This window comes from Mytilus galloprovincialis, chromosome 6, assembly GCF_965363235.1.
Source record: "Mytilus galloprovincialis chromosome 6, xbMytGall1.hap1.1, whole genome shotgun sequence".
Classification (NCBI taxonomy): Eukaryota; Metazoa; Mollusca; class Bivalvia; order Mytilida; family Mytilidae; genus Mytilus; species Mytilus galloprovincialis.
In genome coordinates this window covers 64,552,977-64,572,561 of record NC_134843.1, presented here as the reverse complement: position 1 = coordinate 64,572,561, position 19,585 = coordinate 64,552,977, and the positions used below count along the sequence as shown (strand labels likewise).

The 19,585-nt window shown below is 32.6% G+C and overlaps 1 protein-coding gene across 1 annotated transcript; it reads left to right on the top strand.

Moving 5' to 3' along the window:
* Nucleotides 1-6,397: 6,397 nt before the first annotated feature.
* Nucleotides 6,398-18,982, top strand: LOC143081003 (hemocyte protein-glutamine gamma-glutamyltransferase-like). The gene is made up of 11 exons (XM_076257235.1): nt 6,398-6,412; nt 6,963-7,137; nt 8,853-8,991; nt 10,091-10,194; nt 10,840-11,002; nt 12,071-12,183; nt 13,681-13,763; nt 14,559-14,760; nt 15,820-15,980; nt 16,956-17,092; nt 18,653-18,982. Exons 1-11 carry the CDS (start codon nt 6,398-6,400, stop codon nt 18,792-18,794), a joined length of 1,434 nt encoding a protein of 477 aa, XP_076113350.1. The 3' UTR covers nt 18,795-18,982.
* The last annotated feature ends 603 nt before the right edge of the window (nt 18,983-19,585 follow it).

Here is a 19,585-nt window from a genome sequence, read left to right as displayed (position 1 = left end):
ATGCGGTCAAAAGATTTTATTTCACGACTCAGTCTGAAGTATGAAAACTACTGATATTTGGTTACGATTCAATAATTTGAATAAAAAGCGGACATGCTTGCACTATAAATTCATGCGTACAAAATTTTGAGGTCATTGTTTTCCAATATTGCTATAACTTGTATATATTACAGTCCCTCTTGACCTAAAATTATAACTGAATTACTGTACAGCACCCTTTTTATGGACGATCAATGCATTTGAATGAGGACAATAAATTTTAGTTAGACACCCCCACCCCCCTTTTTTTAAACTGCTGGATCCGTCCCTATTGGTTTGGGCCGGAATAACGTATTACATTAAGGTCAGATAATTTTGTTATGTAAAACGAGTCATCCTGACTCCCCGAATGACAAATGTAAAATAAATGAAATAATAACGCCCCCCCCTCCCCCAATATTAACGGCTTAATTTATGTTCAAAAAATTAAAGAAAAACAAATAATTTATGTAACACATCAACAAAAGAAAATCACTGAATAACAGGCTCCTGACTTGGAACAGTCACATACATGCAGAATATGGCGGGGTTAAAACCGGCAAAATAGCAAAACTCTTTATAATATTAATCGCTATTTTGCCGAAGCCTTTATATTTAGACAAAGAGTTCTTAAATTTTAACCAAATCAATTCTAGCCGTAGAATTTATAAATCAATTTTAGCTGTAGGATTTATAAATCAATTCTAGCCGTAGAATTTATAAATCAATTCTGGCCGTAGAATTTATAAATCAATTCTGGCCGTAGAATTTATAAATCAATTCTAGCCGTAGAATTTGAAATCAATTCTAACCGTAGAACTGTTCTAGAAGTAGAACTGACCACAGATTTGGTCAGTTCTAGCTAGAACTGTCTAAAACTGTTCTAGGGTAGAACTGTCAGGATCAGTTCTAGCTAGAACTGTCTAAATCAGTTCTAGGTAGAACTGACCAAATCAGTTCTAGCTAGAACAGTTCTAACCTAGAACTGACTAAAAGGTGTCAGGCTGACAGTTCTACATACTGTTCTAGAACAGTTCTCCTGACAGATTCTGACAGAATTTATGAGAGGTTAGAACTGATCTCCACTGTACCTAGCAACCAAATAAACCATAAGATTTTTTTTTTTTTACTTTTAAATACGCAATACAAATTTGAATTTAGTTCAACCCTGCTGAGACAAATTCAAATCAAATGCACAATTTAAATCATATATTTTTCTTGATAAATATAGTTATTTAGTGTTTAAAGGTGATATGAATATTTATAACTCCTTCAATATACATTTTAAAGTGTTTTAATGTCAATTTTTTCCTTAAATTCTGTTCAAAAATATCTGTTATGTCTGGAAACATGTAAAAGTGTTAAAATTCACGTTTTAAATGTAAAAGTATTGTAATCGATAGCTAAATGCAAGCATAGTAAATTTCAGTCATTAAAGAGTTAGTATAAGTGAACTTATCCGAAATGTGTACAGCACTAAATATATTTATAGCATTAATTTTTTTACCATCATCAAACGACGGGTAGACCAGGAACTCTTAACCTTCCTGAGCACCGAATTAACCACTGCTTTATTTCTTTTAATTCGTGATGCTTAATCAGCAGTTGTCTGTATAGCGATAACTTGTGCGAACTTGTTCATCTTTACATGGTTTTTTCTGTTTGCTGTCTGCTGGTAATATAAACATATGTGTTATGAAGTTTATTCTTCTGTGTCCGCGTTTCACTAATGCGGATTAATTAATGTCCTAATAAATTAGATACAGAAAATTAAACAAATGAACATTTGCAGGGGGAAATGAAGTACTTTGCCGGGAAAATATGATACACTTGTTCTCCTTGAGAAACTTTAGAACATTTCGAATACCTTCTGCTTTTCTATCCGATGTTTCTAAAGCTTGTATAAAAAATACTTGTAAACATTTGACCATAAAAATTATACGCAATGTTTATATTTACCGAACATACGATAGTCAACGCTGTTTTACAATCGGTAAAATAAACAAACAATCAACAGAATGACTGACACATTATCATCATTATTTCGTTCTGGCATAGATGTAATACCCATATAAAATATATTCTGCTTCCAGATCGGTATCTATTCATCGAATAAAATGTCAAGCTATCCTGCTGCACACCATGAATTCGGTAAAATTTTCTATTAGGAGTCGCTCCATCACAAACCAAAGCACGGACATGAAATCCAGCACCTTCTAAAATTCCAATAGCTGACCAAACACTCCAATATAGTTGATGACTGTTGAAACCAGTGCATGGAAAGTGACCAAAAACTTCAAAAAAATCCCACGTACCATAAAAGCTATGATGTGAGTTGCTAAAGGCTGCAACTCATCATCTGAATCATCACCTCTTCTACAAATATTTACAAGTTTTTCAATTTCGTTATTCACATCTCCCAAGTCGAGAAATCCAATGAGTTCACCAGTCTCTGTCGAGTAGACAAGTCCATCTTTAATTTTAATTTCATCAAAAAGAAGGATCACATTCTTTTGGAATTATTTTAGTTTTTCAAATCTTATGTCATCTTTAATTCTGTCAACAATTTTTAAATTCCATCCTGATGTTGCTGTTGTAAAATGGGTATAATCCCATAAAGTACTTTCATGTGGCAAATTTAAAAAACCTAATTTTCGCATAAGATCATATGCTTTTGATGACTTACTATGAATGGCTATACACCACTTTATTATGGTTGGATGCCATCTCATTTGACGCTTGTCTGTTTTCTTAACATATTTTAGTTGTTGAGTCCAAAGAAGTTTTTGCGGAGAACTATCTGGTAGACAATTTAAACTATCTTCATGTTCTAAAATGATTTGTCTCAAAGAGGAATCTAAATTTTCATTTAAATGTTCACCTTGACTGGATAATACTTCAGATAGTTTTGTTTCAAGATCAGTTAATTTTCTTTTCAGCTGATTATTTTGTTCTTTCAAAGTTGATAGTTTATCCCCTTTTTGGTCACTTGTTAAATAATCGTTTCTAATTTTTGAATTTAAAGTTGTGGGGTCAATTTCTATTTTTTTTCATGACGTTTAAGCATTACATACAATACTTTTCTAAAGTTTGTACACTCTTCACAACGTCCCTCTGATGTTAGCAGTTGCTGTGACGGACTGTCTTAACATGGTTAAAACTAACTTCTTCATAAGCAGAAACAGTTTGTCCATCCTGCGCAAGAAATACTGCTGGATTGGTCTCTGACCTTCCTCGACATAGTTCGTCAAATCCTCTGTTACCCTCACAAATTCTTAATTCTGTTAACAGTTTCAATAATCCTTTCAAGGAATATTTTCCCGGTATATTTTCAAAGTGCTTGCTTTTGGATTTATCTAGATCATGAATAAAAATTTGCCAATTTCTGTCCTTTTTGTTAATGTAAATTCGTTCACTATATTTTTCTGTAGAAACAGCAATTTTAAAAATTAGAAAATCATTTTGATTTTCGGTCACTGCATAACCAAAATCTTTGCAACAATCTAAAAAGTCACTATCGATCACTGCACTGTCAACAAGATCTTCACATATTAAACAGGAAGTGTTGTCATGTTCTTTAAACTCAAAAACATTAATATTAATTTTATGCTTGCTTTTAATTTCAATTTTTTTTTTCTTCCTCCACCTTGAGAACTTTAAACGACAACAATCGCATATAAATGGTGGATGTATATATGAAATATCAAATGAGAAGTCAATATCTAGTGCTTTTTTAACATCATTTCCTAAGTTGAATTTTGAAACAGGGTATTTACTTACTACGGCCTGCTTATTACCACACAAACGACAAAAATTTCTCAAAATCTCCTGATGAATTGTTGAACCTGAAAATTAAATTAAAATGTGTTTGCATGTGTCTTACATAAATGTGTGCCTACAGAGTATTAGAAGGAACATGCTCCAAGAGTTAAAATTGTTAATTTAAAACAGCTACTTGACAACTGACCAAGACAAAGTTAAATAAATCTCATATTTAGACATTCTGACCGACCGTACATGTTTGTTGTAACTACACATTTATTTCAGCTGCACATTCATACTATTATTATGATGTGTTTTCTTTTTCTTAATCATATGGCATTGCTTTTAATAATAATATGTACATGTAAATCACTATATGTTGGAGCTATTTGGAAAAAAAGTATACCTAAATTGCATTATATCACAGTGAAAAACTAAGTTTATCACATAATTCATGTGGAAAAAAATAAATATATTTTTTTTCGACGCGATTCGACGCTATGTTGGAATATATCAATAGAACCGTCTGTTTATGCTGAATAGATGTATGTCATTCCCTTTTTCAGGAACTTACAGGAACATTTCCGTCTTTTAAGTTAAAGTTACTCACCAGAAGCATTCATTTTCCTAAGGCATTTTCATTTTTTGGCTGTAGAAACTGTAAATCTTGTCCGATTTTCCCCTGTTTTGTACCATTGAACACAAAATTTTACACGCTTTCTCGTCAGGAAGTTAGTTTTAAGTGTAAGGGAGGTAACTCTAATTTACTACGATAATAATAAAATGTATGATGGGTCGACTAGCGCTATCCGATAAAAAATCCAATCAAGTCAAATTGATTGGCGACAACACACATATAACATCAAAGACAATAAGATTCTATAGGCTTCTCTTTATCTAACAATAGCGATCAGCGGGGGATTTCTGTTGAACTTTATCTATGGGTATTACATCTATGGTTCTGGCAACCTTCTATTGGTATGTTCATTGCAATTTACTCCAAACGATGTACTTTAAATTTTATAACTGACAAGGAACCATTCGACAGAGGCAAATCGTCCGAGAGGTACATTTAGTTACACAATGTATGTAGCTCCATCCTAAATTATTCTTTTAATGTGTTGATTTAACAAAATATTGTTTGAAATCAAACTATATTTTTATATAAAAAAAGTGTCAGGTTATTTTTCTCTAAAAAGGAAGATGTGGTATGATTGCAAATGAGATAACTTTTCACAAGAGACCAAATGACACAGAAAATAACAACTGTAGGTCACTATACGGCTTTCAACAATGAGCAAAGCTCATACCGCATAGTCATCTTCAAAAGGCCTCGAAATGACAAATGTTAAACAATTCAAACGGTAAAACTAACGGCCTTATTGATGTACAAAAAGGAACGAAAAACAATATGTAACACAGCAAAAAAATGCACAGTAATTTTTTAAGCCATGGTAAAGCCACCATTACTTGAAATTGATTATAGTTTACTTGGTAGATAATTTTGATATTATTGAACTAAATTGTACTGTGGTATTTATGTTTTAAGCCAGGTAAAAGTCACTGATTTTTCAAGTCAAGAATGTGACAACTGTTTTCCATTCTTTCCGTTGGTTGTTCATATAGTTGAACCTTAATTTTAAAGATTAAAAAAAGAACAATTTTTTTTGCTACTATATATAAATAAGAAAATGTAATCGCATAATTTGTATAATGTGTCAATAGAGAACCCTAGCAACAGAACTTATTAAAAACACGCTACATATATAACTAAGAGTTCGGACTATCACGCATTTGTACATATATAACCATATACTCAATGTTTTTGTTAGAGGCATTTCTCCCTTGTGTCAGTCTGATAAGTTAAGTCCTTTCCAACTGATTATTACAGTTTTTATTATGTTGAAATGTTACACCACGTCCCAGGTTTAACCCCGCCACATTTTGTATGCGCCTGTCGTCCCTAGTTAAAGGCCATTAATTCAGTGGTTGTCGTTTGTTATTGTTTATCATATTTGTCTTTCAGTCATAATTATTTAGTTCTTTCATCAGACAGTTAGTTTTCTCGTTTGAATTGTTTTACATTTGTAATATCGCTGACTATGCAGTATTGGTTATTCTCATTATTGAAGGCCGTATAGTGACAATAGTTGGCAATGTCTTTGTCATTTGCTCTATTGTACTGGAGAGTTGTCCGATTCGCAATCATGCAACACATTATTTTTTTTTATACACGATTGTATTTACGGCCGTCGTCTACCAGAGACTATAATTCAAATGAATAATACATATACACATGTATGTTCAATCTCAATTTAGAATGCATTTTACATTTAATACTTTTTATAGGTTTAAGGGAGACGGTTTATATTAGTTATTCTTCTTGTTTCCGAATCCCTGTATTTCTATTATATAAATGTATTTTGTGCACTTTTAATAATTGTAGGTCTAGTGTAGTAATTGGTATACCGCTTCTTCTCACGTTACTGACGTTACGTTACTTCTATAAAAATAACATAATCTCACTTAAAACAGTGTGTATATGTTAGATATGTTTCTTTCTGTTCGGTAAATATTAAAAAAATGCAGTATGATCGACGGAGACGGAAGGAAATAGATGTTACAACTACAGGTACAGCCTTAACCATCAGCAAAACCGGAACCATATAGTTGGCTTTAACAGGACTTATCATTTTTATTAAAGCAACCAACACCTTGATTAATGATTGAAATAGAAACAAGTTATAGAAAGAAACACGGTTACCCTTTTCCATATGTAAAATAACATGTAGATGACATCAAATTAAAGAAACTTTAGGTTCAATAAATTTTGTAAATGTCAATTGGCTCGAAAAAAATAATAGTGTTTTGTTTAAACGTTTAAACTATAAAATCTACGTCAACTAATTCGAATCAGTTATTATCATTCAGAAACGACATTTTAAAAAGGTCACTGTACATTTTGTAGTTACAGTTTTAAATATTAAAATGTGTTTGATGGCCCCAACTGTGACAGGTTTTGAATAACAGAGACCACCTAAGCTCTGATATATTACGTAATTGTTAACAAAAACAAATCCCCGCACACGAAGCGCTAATTTTAATTCTTCACTCAAAATATTTGTATCGTCTCAAGTAAACATTTCTGATGCATTCAATACGTATTATGACATGAATTTTAGACCAACTCGCAAGATGATAAAGGAGTTTTAGTTGGTAATTGGTCTGGTAGCTATCATGGAGGGAAATCTCCATTAGACTGGGTTGGAAGTGTGGCTATTTTAAACGAATATTTCAAGACGAAACAACCTGTACGCTTTGGTCAATGTTGGGTATTCTCAGGAGTGCTAACAACACGTAAGTATATTGAAAAAAAAACATATGTGTCCCCTGCTGTGTGGACAGTGGGTAACTGTGGATACAAAATGTTCCTAAAGAAGAAACTTACTTTGATGGATTTCAAAAATTTGTGAAGAATTTATACTTGTTTCAAATAAAGAAATACTTGCCATGAGAAAAGTTTTACCCTGTCCAGTTTATCGACAAAATTTCAAATAAGATGTCATTGTATATTAGAAAATAACCATCACCAGAGTTAACCAATCAAACCGTTTTCTACTTTTTACCTGTGTACAAACTTTAGAGTGTTTAGTCCTATTGTTTTTGATTTTTTACCAGCTACTCGGAATCCTCTGGGTTTTTTCATGAACTGCAATAAAAATTTGTTTTTCTACTAAGATCTACTTTTCTTATCATACTTTTCTTATTAGTTTATAGAATTCTTGTTATTTTTTTCATATTCTTTAAATGAAAAAGGATGCGAATGTTCAATGTACGAAAAAGTTAGAGAGAATTTACCCCCGCCAAATGTTCAATGGCTAATATCTAGAAAACAACCACCCGAACCTTTTATTTTATTTTGCTTAGGAAGTTCCTTCAGTTGTAATATTTATATCATTAACGGGAAGCTTATCACCAAATTTATGATAACAGAGATAACTTTTCATTTCCTATTGTTACATGTAATTGTCCATTTATCTCAACTTGTACGATTCGCTCGTGTATGTAACAACGTTAAAAATGTAAGCGAAAGCAATTTATGCATTCCGGAAAAATTATTTCACCAGAGTTTTCGATATCACAAACTAGTTTAAACATTTTACTAAATTATGTCATCGGTATAAGGACATAATTCGTAAATATGAATCATATACGTTCAGGTGTTTCACATCCAATCTTTTATGATAATATTCTTTACAAAGCACACACATGTCGGCATTCACCTAAAAAGCTAACAAAACCATTAAACTGACTTATTAAGAAGGGATATGCACGAAGTTACTATGTATTATGTAGAGCTGGCATGTCCGTGACTGATAGTAGTCCTTTGTTAATTTACATGTATGTATCATTCTCATTTTGTTTAGTTTCTATTGTTACCTATTCTGACATCTGACTCGAATTTCTTTCAAACTGAGCTTTACTGTACGTATTGCTGTGTATTATTCTGATCTACATTGGCAAGAAGTATAGGGGGAAGGTTGAGATCTCAAAAAAACATGATTAACACCGCCGATTTTTTGCCTGTCCCAAGTCGGGATCCTCTGGTCTGTGTTAGTCTTGTATGATATTTAATTTAAGTTGCTTTTTTATATTTCGGAGTTTAGTATGACATCCATTTTCCTTGAACTAGAATATATTTTTGTGAAGGGGCTAGCTGAAATACGCCTCCGGGTGTGGGCCGGAGTTTCTCGCTGTATTGAAACACATCGGTGGCCTTTGGGGGTTGTTGTATCTGACACATTCCCCATTTCCGGCATTTTTAGTATAAAATTTATGAAATATCTTGAAAAAATAAATCAAATATCTTATAAATTTCATTAATTTTCATAACGATTTGTTTATAATAAATCCCATTTAAGACTAGTACATTTAATTTATCCATATTAAACTAAGCTGATAACTGATGAATCTAAAATCAATCTTTTGTGGTACACAGATATTGAAAAAAAACCTCGACATATTAAAATTTCAAAACAAGCATTGTAGCATGTATTTCATTTATTATTAAGTTTGTAGAGCTCTTGGAATTCCTGCCAGAAGTGTAACAAACTTTGCATCTGCACATGATTGTGATGGATCGATTTCAATTGATAGTTTTTGGTCAGAATCAGGAGAACCAATCGAAGAGTTGAACAGCGATTCAGTATGGTAAGAAAAGTAAAACAGCAAACAGTGATATTTAACTCGGATTATATAAAGATATGATTTCCAACGAGAGAAACATCCAAAATAGTTAAAACATATGTAAGCAACTATAGGCAACTGTACGGCTTTCAACAATGATGAAAAACATATATACTGTGTGGTCCGCTATAAATAGCCCCGGCATGAAAAATACAAAACAGAGCAATTGAGAAAATTGACGGCTTAATTATTGACAAAACAATTAACAAATAAATCCAACACATATGACTGACATGAGCTTAATTAACGACAACCGCAGAACTATGACGGACATGAACTAACGACAACCGCTGAACTATGACGGACATTAACTAACGACAACCGCTAAACTATGACGGTCATGAACTAACGACAACCGCTGAACTAAGACGGACATGAACTAACGACAACTGCTAAACTATAGTAAATGTGACAATATGATGGGCTTAAAAAATATATAAATATATATATAGTTATTTATATTTATGATTATATATTCTTAAAATGTTTATTAAATTGAATAAAATAAATACATGGGAATATGAAAATCATGACCTTGTAAAAGGTTGTTCAATTGACCGCTACGTTGCATATAATATGTTTACATGCAGACCAGGTGGTGACATGTTGCAATAGCAATTAGTAAAAACACTGGACATACGTGTATTCTTCAAACATCAATTTCCAGGTTGGTCAAAACATGTCAATTAGAGTCAACTTAATAGATATTCATCCCTGTTTCTTTAGAATTACAACTATAATGGTCAAATTAATAGAAACCTTGACACTGTTTATATTCTGTAAATATATACTTATGTATTTTACCGTATGAGGGGGAGACCGTCCGTTATGGACACTGGTCCAGACCGGCTTTAATAAACTACTATTCCAAATAACCATGTGTTGAGTTACATGTGTTGACACGTTCTCGCCCTGCACATTGTTTGCCACTGGACGTTCACTTAATATATACAACAATAAATCAATGATGGGTGTGGATATTATTCAACATTGATATACTTGCCAGCGATTGTACTTGGAAGAACTTAATGCTTTATTAATTATTCGTTTGAATATCCTACAGGAATTTCCACGTGTGGAATGATGTATGGATGGCTAGACCAGATCTACCGTCTGGATACGGTGGGTGGCAGGCAATAGATGCCACACCACAAGAAGCCAGTGACGGTAAGGTTTATTTTCTTTTGTTAAAAGACATGTTTTTTCCGTAAAATTTCATATAATTATGAATATTATATACTTATTTAAGTTAATCATAATTTTACTCAGTTACTGCGTTCACATGACATTCAAACTGACACATTCTTATTTTCATAAGAACAATGATAATTTCTGTGAGTGCTGGTTTTTATCCTGCGATAGGTTGTCTTATACATTAACATGCCAATATGTATATGTATACTATACAGATATCGCTTTAAAGAAATGCCCACTGCCGGACTTCGATTGTGTATTGCTGTTAACGAGTGTTGTATGAATCTTCGTGACCTCAGAATGTGTATTGCAATAGCATTCCAATGACGTATTCCTTAAACTTGTGTGAACTATAGATCTACTCAAGTTCTATTAGTTTTGAAGCAATTCTTTAAAGCCCATTTTATACAGACAGACAAACATGAACAGCAGGATTGTCTCCATTTTCTACTTCGCCAATCATGACGTTCAAATCTTGAATGTGTACATGTAATCAACCATGCAACAATGTCAGTCTTTGACTAACTGAGTTTAACTGTTGTTTTCACTATTGGTAATTTACCCCGAACATCAATCTATTGTTTTTTTTTCCAAAAGTGTATTGTGCAATAATTGTAGGTGTATATTGTTGTGGTCCTGCTTCTTTAGAGGCTATCAGACGTGGAGAGGTAAACATGCCTTATGATACACCGTTTATATTTGCTGAAGTAAATGCCGATCGGGTAAATTGGGAATTAAATGAAGTTGATGAAACCCATAATGTTGGTGTGGAAAGACGTAGGTTAGTATGTATTATCAAACAAAAAAGATACTTAATATTTGAACAGCTAATTTGTGGGGACAATATTTTAAGTGTTATTAGTCTTTAAAACTATTTTTTCAAATAGAATCTGTAAGGCAATATGTTGTCGAACTACCTTATTCTTTACAACTATAACTTATTCGAACGTTTACGATTAAGTTTAATGAGCATTTGTAAACCATTGATACGAATAGCTATGGCCGTTTTTTCTCTAATACTTATTAATCTAAAAATCATTCATAATTTCTGAACTACAGAAAATAAAAGAAATTATTTAATACAAAACAATTATGAAGCAGTCAAAAGTTATGACAGTTTCTCTAATTCTATGGAAATTTATCCCTTTCCGAACCCATTATATATGAAAAAAAATAATCAACGTGTGGTTGCCGGTGATCTCAAAAGATCATTGGATGATTTTTAGTGTCATAACCTCTTTAGCTAACTGGATGAATCTAACAGGGCCGCGTTTAATATCGTAGCAGCTACGTAATGCCACGTAGATTTTTACTATTGAACGTGTAGCTATAGACTAGTTGCTACACAACTATTGATATCAGTGCTGCGTTCAATATCGTAGCAGCTACGTAGTGCTACGTAGATTTTGACTATTGAACGTGTAGCTATAGACTAGTTGTAACATAAATATTGTAAGCCGCTACGTAGCTGCTACGATATAGAAATCAACCCAGGTGTTAATGAAATTGACAACTTAGTGGAATGTGAAAGGCACTCGAAGGAGATTTTCGATTAACAAAAAAAGAAAATTTATTTTTTAATCATTAGAGAAACAGATTCTTACATAGTTACTCGTGGATTATCAGATTTATCCAATCTCGATAGTTAAATTATAAATTTTAAGGTCCTCGCCGAGGCTCGGACTTTAAAATTAATATTTGAACTATCTCGATTGGATAAATCCGATAATCCACTCGTATCAATTTAAGAGTCTATATCTATATTATCGAATTCATATAGATTTAAGATTGAATTGGGGATCTTTGTTGTTGATATTTATTTGCATATTTGATGGATTTTTCTTTTAAGTGTTGGAATGCGAATCAGTACCAAACTACCAAAAGGACGTTCAGGCTGCATCGAGCATTTCTGTTATGACATACAAAGAGAAGACGTAACACAAATGTATAAATATGAAGAAGGTAAACACACAAATGTATTGCCTCGTTGTATATAAATATGTGTGCCGATTACTACATGTATGCGTGGTCGTTTGTCTGGTGAATTTGTGAACAAGGATAACTATGTCATGTTTGTCTCAGTTATGTTTACATTAGCACATTTTATATGTGTTATCCCATTGCCGCAGCAGATGGAATAATGATAAGAGTTACCCTTCTGTCTGTACGTCCGTTTCGGCGTATCACCCAGAATAAGTTTCAATTCTCTTAATTTAGTTTGCCTTAACCAATTGATATGAAATTAATACACAATGCATATTACCACAAAATACAGATGAAGTTTGAATTTGGGTGGCGTCCCTTCTACCGTTTAAAATGTCTCTTTGCAAATGTAATGTTGCTGTTATTTATACTTTCGGTTTTCTTTCTTAATTTTGCCCCAATATGTTATGCAACTCATACACAATGCTCAATGCCACACTTATAAAATCAAATACGAATATGAGTTGCGTCACTTTTATCGTTCTTGAGATATGTCCCTTTATAACGTGACAAACACCAATAGATTGACTACATGCTCTTGCGTTATGATACACACGTACAGAATGTAGACGAAAAGAACATTTTCTTAGTGCTCAAGCCTTCACTTATTTTACGACATTGGCATTAAAGCATAAGTACAATATAACATACTGTAAACATCTGTTGAAGATAGTTTTCCTCGTCAGAATGATATTTAGCCTTACAACATCTTTCTGTTCAAACTAAATAATACACTGACAAAGTACCGATCAAGGATTGCGCGAAGTAACTGAAAGCTAGGTAAACTTAACAAGCCACTGTTATCATTCCTAAATTACCATTTCAAACGGATTTAGTGGTTTTTTTCTCATTTTCATTTGAAGGATGATTTGTTTTGAATATACACGAAACATTTGCTATTGGCTCTAATAGTTCATGATGTTGTTAAATTTACATATCAATACATTCTGGTGGCTGTGTAGTATGTTTAAGTCTAAAAAAAAATCTGTTCTTTATTTTCTTTAATTTTGTTGAAAATGATTTTACAGATACTATTATATATGTTCTACATTTACCAGTGGATTATCAGGAATCCGTCGCATGAACGACGGCAATAATGTAAGATGACTACATGAAGAAGTTTCATGTATCAATCAAGGCTTTGGAACTCCTCATATAACACACATGTTTATGGTAAAATACTCCATAAAGCGCTTTCATACACCAATAAAGATTTTCAAAACCTTCTTCAAACTACAAAGTAAGCATTATTTTTCAGACCGTGCGCATGTTTTAGCTGAAACTGTTATATGAAGCGCTCTCGTGCATCAATTCGGGTTTTGAGAACTCTAGTAAAACTACAAAGTAATTACTTATGGAATAGGCGTTGTACTGCAACCGACCATGCGAAGGCTGTATATTAAGTCAAGGTCGTTACACACATCACCATTATAGTACTACAATAATCTTTATTCATTAATATTTCATTTATTATAGGATCTAACGAAGAAAGAGCAGCTGTATTGCAGGCAAACCAGAACTCATCAAAGAAAGGACTATATGATGAAGGCAAAATATCGGTAAATGTCATTATTTATTATTAAAACTGCTGTATCCTTTTTATATAAATGACTTACACTAAATTAGTTACCATTTTTTTTTTATATTTTATGCAAATGAGATCGTTCAGTCCAAATCTCATAACCATGAACGAGAAGATATCTTGGTGTAACTTCTTATTTGTTGATAATGGTTAATAGTGCCCCTTATGTACAACATTCATTTCATTATTTTTCAATATTTCCTCTAACTGAAATACGTTCACGTATCAATAACATATCATGTTCTTGTTCTTTCATAATTATTTTAGGGTATTGTCAATACAATTAAAGATTTCAATGCAATTAAAGATTTCTTGCAATCATCGTATACATGTAGACAAATGAGAGAATTGATAATAAGGACCACAATAATTGCGAATGAAGTAAGACTAGTAGCTTCGACAGGTTTAACATCTTCGATGTACGCATCAATTTCCATACAAAGAATGCCAAGATTTGACATAGAAGCTATGAAAAAAGTAAAATCACAAAAATACTGAACTCTGAAGGAATTTCAAAACGGAAAGTCCCTAATCAAACGGCATAATCAAATGATAAAACACATCAAACCCATTGACAACAACTATCATATTCCTGACTTGGTACAGGCATTTTGAAACGTAGAAAACGGTGGATTGAACCTGGTGTTATCGCGTATCAAGTTTTATATGAAAATATTGCTTTAAATTCTTTGAGAAAATTGAAAAACCCTGTTCAGCCGAAAATTTAAGAAACTTACAATAGTTGACTTTTATATTAAAATTATACACGCAGGATGTAGAATTTGAGCTGGTCGACAAAGATACAGTTCCTTTTGGAAATGATTTTGAAATCTTATTGAAAATAAAGAATACAAGTAAAGAAGAACGCACTGTCTCCGGTTGTATCAGCACGAGCAGCATGCACTATACCGGTGTTCCGGCAAATAAAATCAAGAATGTAGAGCTTAACGCAAAAAAAGTTAAGGCAAAATCAGGCAAGTATTTATTTATCTTAATGATTGTTAACTATATCTGGTATGTTATAATTATACTTTTTTTTTTATCTCTAACTACAATTTTTCAGGCATGTTTTTATATATAAATGGACGAAGACGTGGTATGCGTGCTAATGAGACAACCCTCCATCCATTTATAAAAGTAAACCATTATAGGTCAAAGTACGGTCTTCAGCACGGAGCCTTTACTCACAACGAACAGCACGCTATAAAGGGCCCCACAAGTGTAAACCCATTCAAACGGGAAAACCAACGGTCTAATCTATATAAAAAACAAGAAACGAGAAACACTTATAAACCACATAAAAAGACAACTACTAAACATCAGAGTCCTTACTTAGGACAAGTACAAACAATTGCAACTACAATTTCCCTATATGTATTCCACGTTTTGATAATTGTATAAGTCTTACTCTTTTCTACATGTTATGCCATGTCCTTATATATAATTGTCCATGAACTTCCCAGAATTGTCTTTCTCGTTTTAACTCTTTAAAACAAAACTTATTGTATAATCAATGTTGGGTAATCTATTTGACTATCTCTTACTTTAATATTACTCGATTTCGATGACGTTTATAATTACCCGTCACAAACATTAAAATGTGAATTTTATATTAACTATGAATTTAATGTAAACAGTTAATCTGTCTGTAAATATCAATAACCATTGTTTTTAATTCTATGTCAGTGAGATCGTCCAGTTTAATCAGAAAGGGCGATATATTTGGCTACTTTGCAATATACATGAAGTCAGATTCTTAATACATAAAATACTTGTACATCGTCTGTAGTTTTTGTTTTATTTGGTTTGAATTTTCATACTTTTTTTCTGTGTTTCGTTTTGTATTTCATTAATTTCAATAATATTAGCGTTGATCATGCCTATTACTTTGACGTTTATTGTTTTCTCTGTCTTTGTTGCATGCATTTATGTATTCTAATTTAACCAAAACCTCTCGGAGATATATAAAAGCCATGAAATACTTTTGTTGCATATGTAAACCTAATTATAGATAAAATGTTTTATGTACATAGAGAAAGTAATTAGCGTGAAGGTGACATTTAATGAGTACCTCCCTCAACTAGTAGAACAGTGTCATATGAAAATGTCATGCATGTGTAGAGTTTTGGAGACCAAGCATACATACGTCCATCAAGACACATTTCGTTTACTCAAACCTGATATTTTAATCAAGGTATACAAGTTGTTCATCAAATTATACATTGCATATTCATAAGATATTTATTTTGAAACTGTCTTTGTGTCAGTTTTCTTTAGCTCTATTTCCATTTCTGTAAAGTTTAAGCTATTTCCTGTCAGTACCTGAAATTGTTAACATGTTATGAAGCCATATAAATTGTGATCACGAGACAGTACAGTAATTATTGCACATCGTTAATCAGGTCGTACTAATGCCAATCTTTCTGTGTAGCAAAATCCTAGCGGCACCAGCATATGGAGTATATGTATCTCAATTGATACGTTACTCTAGAGCTACTTCAAAGCACGTTGATTTTGTTGAACGAGGAATACTGCTTTCTCAAAAGTTGCTAAGACAGTGCTATGAATCAATCAAATTAAGCATTGTTAAGGTCATCACTCAAGACATTTTACGGTCGCCATCATGACCTGCTTGGCCATTATGACAAAAGTGTGTCGGAAATCATATCAGATATTCTTCCTCAGTCATAATAACCTTCCATCATTACCGAACTGAACAAAATAACACGACGGGTGCCGTACGCGTATACGGTGCAGGAAATGCTTACCTTTTCGGAGCACCTGATTTCACTCCCGGTTTTTTGTGGAGTTCGTTTTGTTTCTTATTTATTATTTATAACTGTTGATGTAAACGTCCTTTGGTTTTGTGAGTCTTTGTTTACTCCTTGGTTTTGATTGTTATTGTCTTTCCACTGGCATTTATTTTGATTTAGAACATGTTATTTTTTAGAAGAAATTAACGTATTTGATGCATTTTATTTATACGTCACATGAGAAGTCTGTTGCAAAGCGTTTTACTATCTATTATAACTAGACAATTTAAAGGAATATTTTTATTAGAATATATAGCAGTTTGACAACCACTTATTTTGATATTGCATATGTACTATGATTAAAATGTTCAGCTGTCAAGTGCTCATTTTTTATTAAAAAACCTGTTGTCCACCAGGCACCAGCTACTGGGAAGATTGGACAACTAATCAAAGCAACTGTTTCCTTTACAAATCCATTACCATGTACTCTGACACATTGTACGTTAACGGTGGAAGGGCCAGGGCTACAGGAACCTAGTGTACTAAAACAAAGGTATGATTTATGAAGAACATTACATTACTTGTTGGATTTATACAAGTAAATATAAAGTTGCAGTCATCTGCAGTTGTTGAAACCATAGTTATAGTCAAAGATTCGTTAGAGACAATGCAATATGTTATACCTAAAATTACAACTAACGTCACCTGTAAAAGCGGTACCATTAAGTTACAAGTTTGCCTTACATGTGTTTGGCTGGTCACTTTAGGCCATTTGAAATAAATATTTAAGTGGCCATTTACGGTTGATTTGGATGTTCTTAAAAAATGATTGTTCATTTTGAAACTTTTGCTCATGATAAAAATTAGAAAATGCTAAGAAATAAGTGTCATTTTGACTAAAATCCGCATCATATATTTATACTGGTAACCTATCTAACCATAATGACATGTGGTATGTTTATGTGACAGCCGCCCATATGATACCAAAGGACAAAAAAATTAGTAATTACTGTACCAATTTATAAATCGGCAAAAGCGCAAACCATAATGTAAATTATGAAAATTGTTTAGGCGGACAAAAATTGATATTATTTAAAACAGCAACGGCCTGATTTTAACCATCTTCGCTAGCCAAGGGTTACAAATAAACTCATCATAGATACCAGGACTAAATTTTGTATATACGCCAGACGCGCGTTTCATCTACAAAAGACTCATCAGTGACGTTCGATTCAAAAAAGGTAAAAAGGCCAAATAAAGTACGAAATGAAGAGCATTGAGGACCAAAATTACTTAAAGTTTTGCCAAATACAGCTAAGGTAATCCACTCCCGTTCTAATCACCCTTGCCACATTAAGCCAACATTTGTGATATCAATGTTGCGCCATCTATCGGAAGATTAATGTCACGCCCATTCCGAATACATTATTCTTGACCAATGGTAGCACTTGAACTCTTCACTTTGGAGGTAAAAACACGGTAGCGTCTAGATTCTACACAGTTGGTAAAGCCGGAAACGAAAATATACGTCACATTCATGCATTTGTGCATGCAACATACACAGGAACTTCTATTAGTTGATTATACACATTCAAGTTGTCATTAAATATAGTCCTATGTTTAGTGAGGTAAAGACTTGTTGCACAATAAACACGTGGCAATTGTTTACAAACACTTTCTACATTTACACGTGATCATGTTATAGGCGCTTTTGATTGGATGCAGCAAGTTTCTACTGCAACCAATAAAAATACTTACCTTGTGTCTCCGAACTTTTATCTCAATCCGCCAAGGGTGGAGAGAACTGGAGTGGATCTTAACCCTTGGCTAGCGAGGTGGATTTTTACTAAAAACAAATAATCGAAAAACAATCAAAGAAAGCACCTATAACACATATAACAGCAACCGCTGGAATTAAAAGTGCAGTTTGTGAAGAACAGTTTTAAATCAACATGAGGATAAAAGATTGTATAAGTCAGATAAAAGAACGCATTTGTTTTAGACACTCTTATATTATCTTCTCTAATCTGAAGGCATATTTCATAAAATATATTTTCAAAAAATTATATGGTCTAATAACTGAGTTAAATTGAAAAATAATTTATTATTTCAGCATTGTAGAAAGCAAACAGACGTTTATGACAACCATTGAATTCCTTCCGCGTAAGGTTGGAGTGAAGGAGCTAGTCGTTGCATTTAATTCAAGAGAATTAGCAATGGTGGAAGGATCTTGTGAAATTACTGTCAGCGCTTAAGTGATCATCTTGATTTACAGTTTTTTTCTTTTCAGACATATTTTAGAAATGCTTTAGTGTGATTCTATTTACCCTTTTTATTATATATCAAGGTAGCTTTTTACATTTTTGATACGAATAATATTGCATCATATTTATGTAAATGAATTATGTTTTATTAGTTTGAAAATACAATATACTGCAGTTTACATGTAAGCGATTAACCTGATGTCAGCTGCACTTGTCCTGAGGAAATCAATATAATTTATCACTTTAAAGTAAAAACATATAACTTCACACATACATGTCGTTAGTTATGATACTTATAAACTTTTTTGAATATGTCATGAAAAAAATCCAGTATGACCGATATAAGATAACATAGGAATACAACAGCATACGCTTACTAAATTTTCCCAAAATGTACGGGTTCACTAATTTTCAAACTAGTATCAAATTATAGCCCATGGTATAAAGTTTTTAAATATTATGATTCAGATGTTTTAACCCTCATTGTTCCGTTTTCTTCTAATAATTGAAAAGTAAAATTAGTATTCATTATCAATGAACTAGTAAATATATTTGTTTATGGGCCAGCTGAAGGACGCCTCCGGGTGCGGGAATTTCTCGCTGCATTGAAGACCTGTTGGTGACCTTCTGCTGCTGTCTGTTCTGTGGTCGGGTTGTTGTCTTTTTGACACATTCCCAATTTCCATTCTCAATTTTCTAGTATACCTCACAAGAAATTGACAAAATTGCTAAATTTAAGTACTTTCAATTGTTGACAAACACCGCAAAAAAATAAGAAAAAA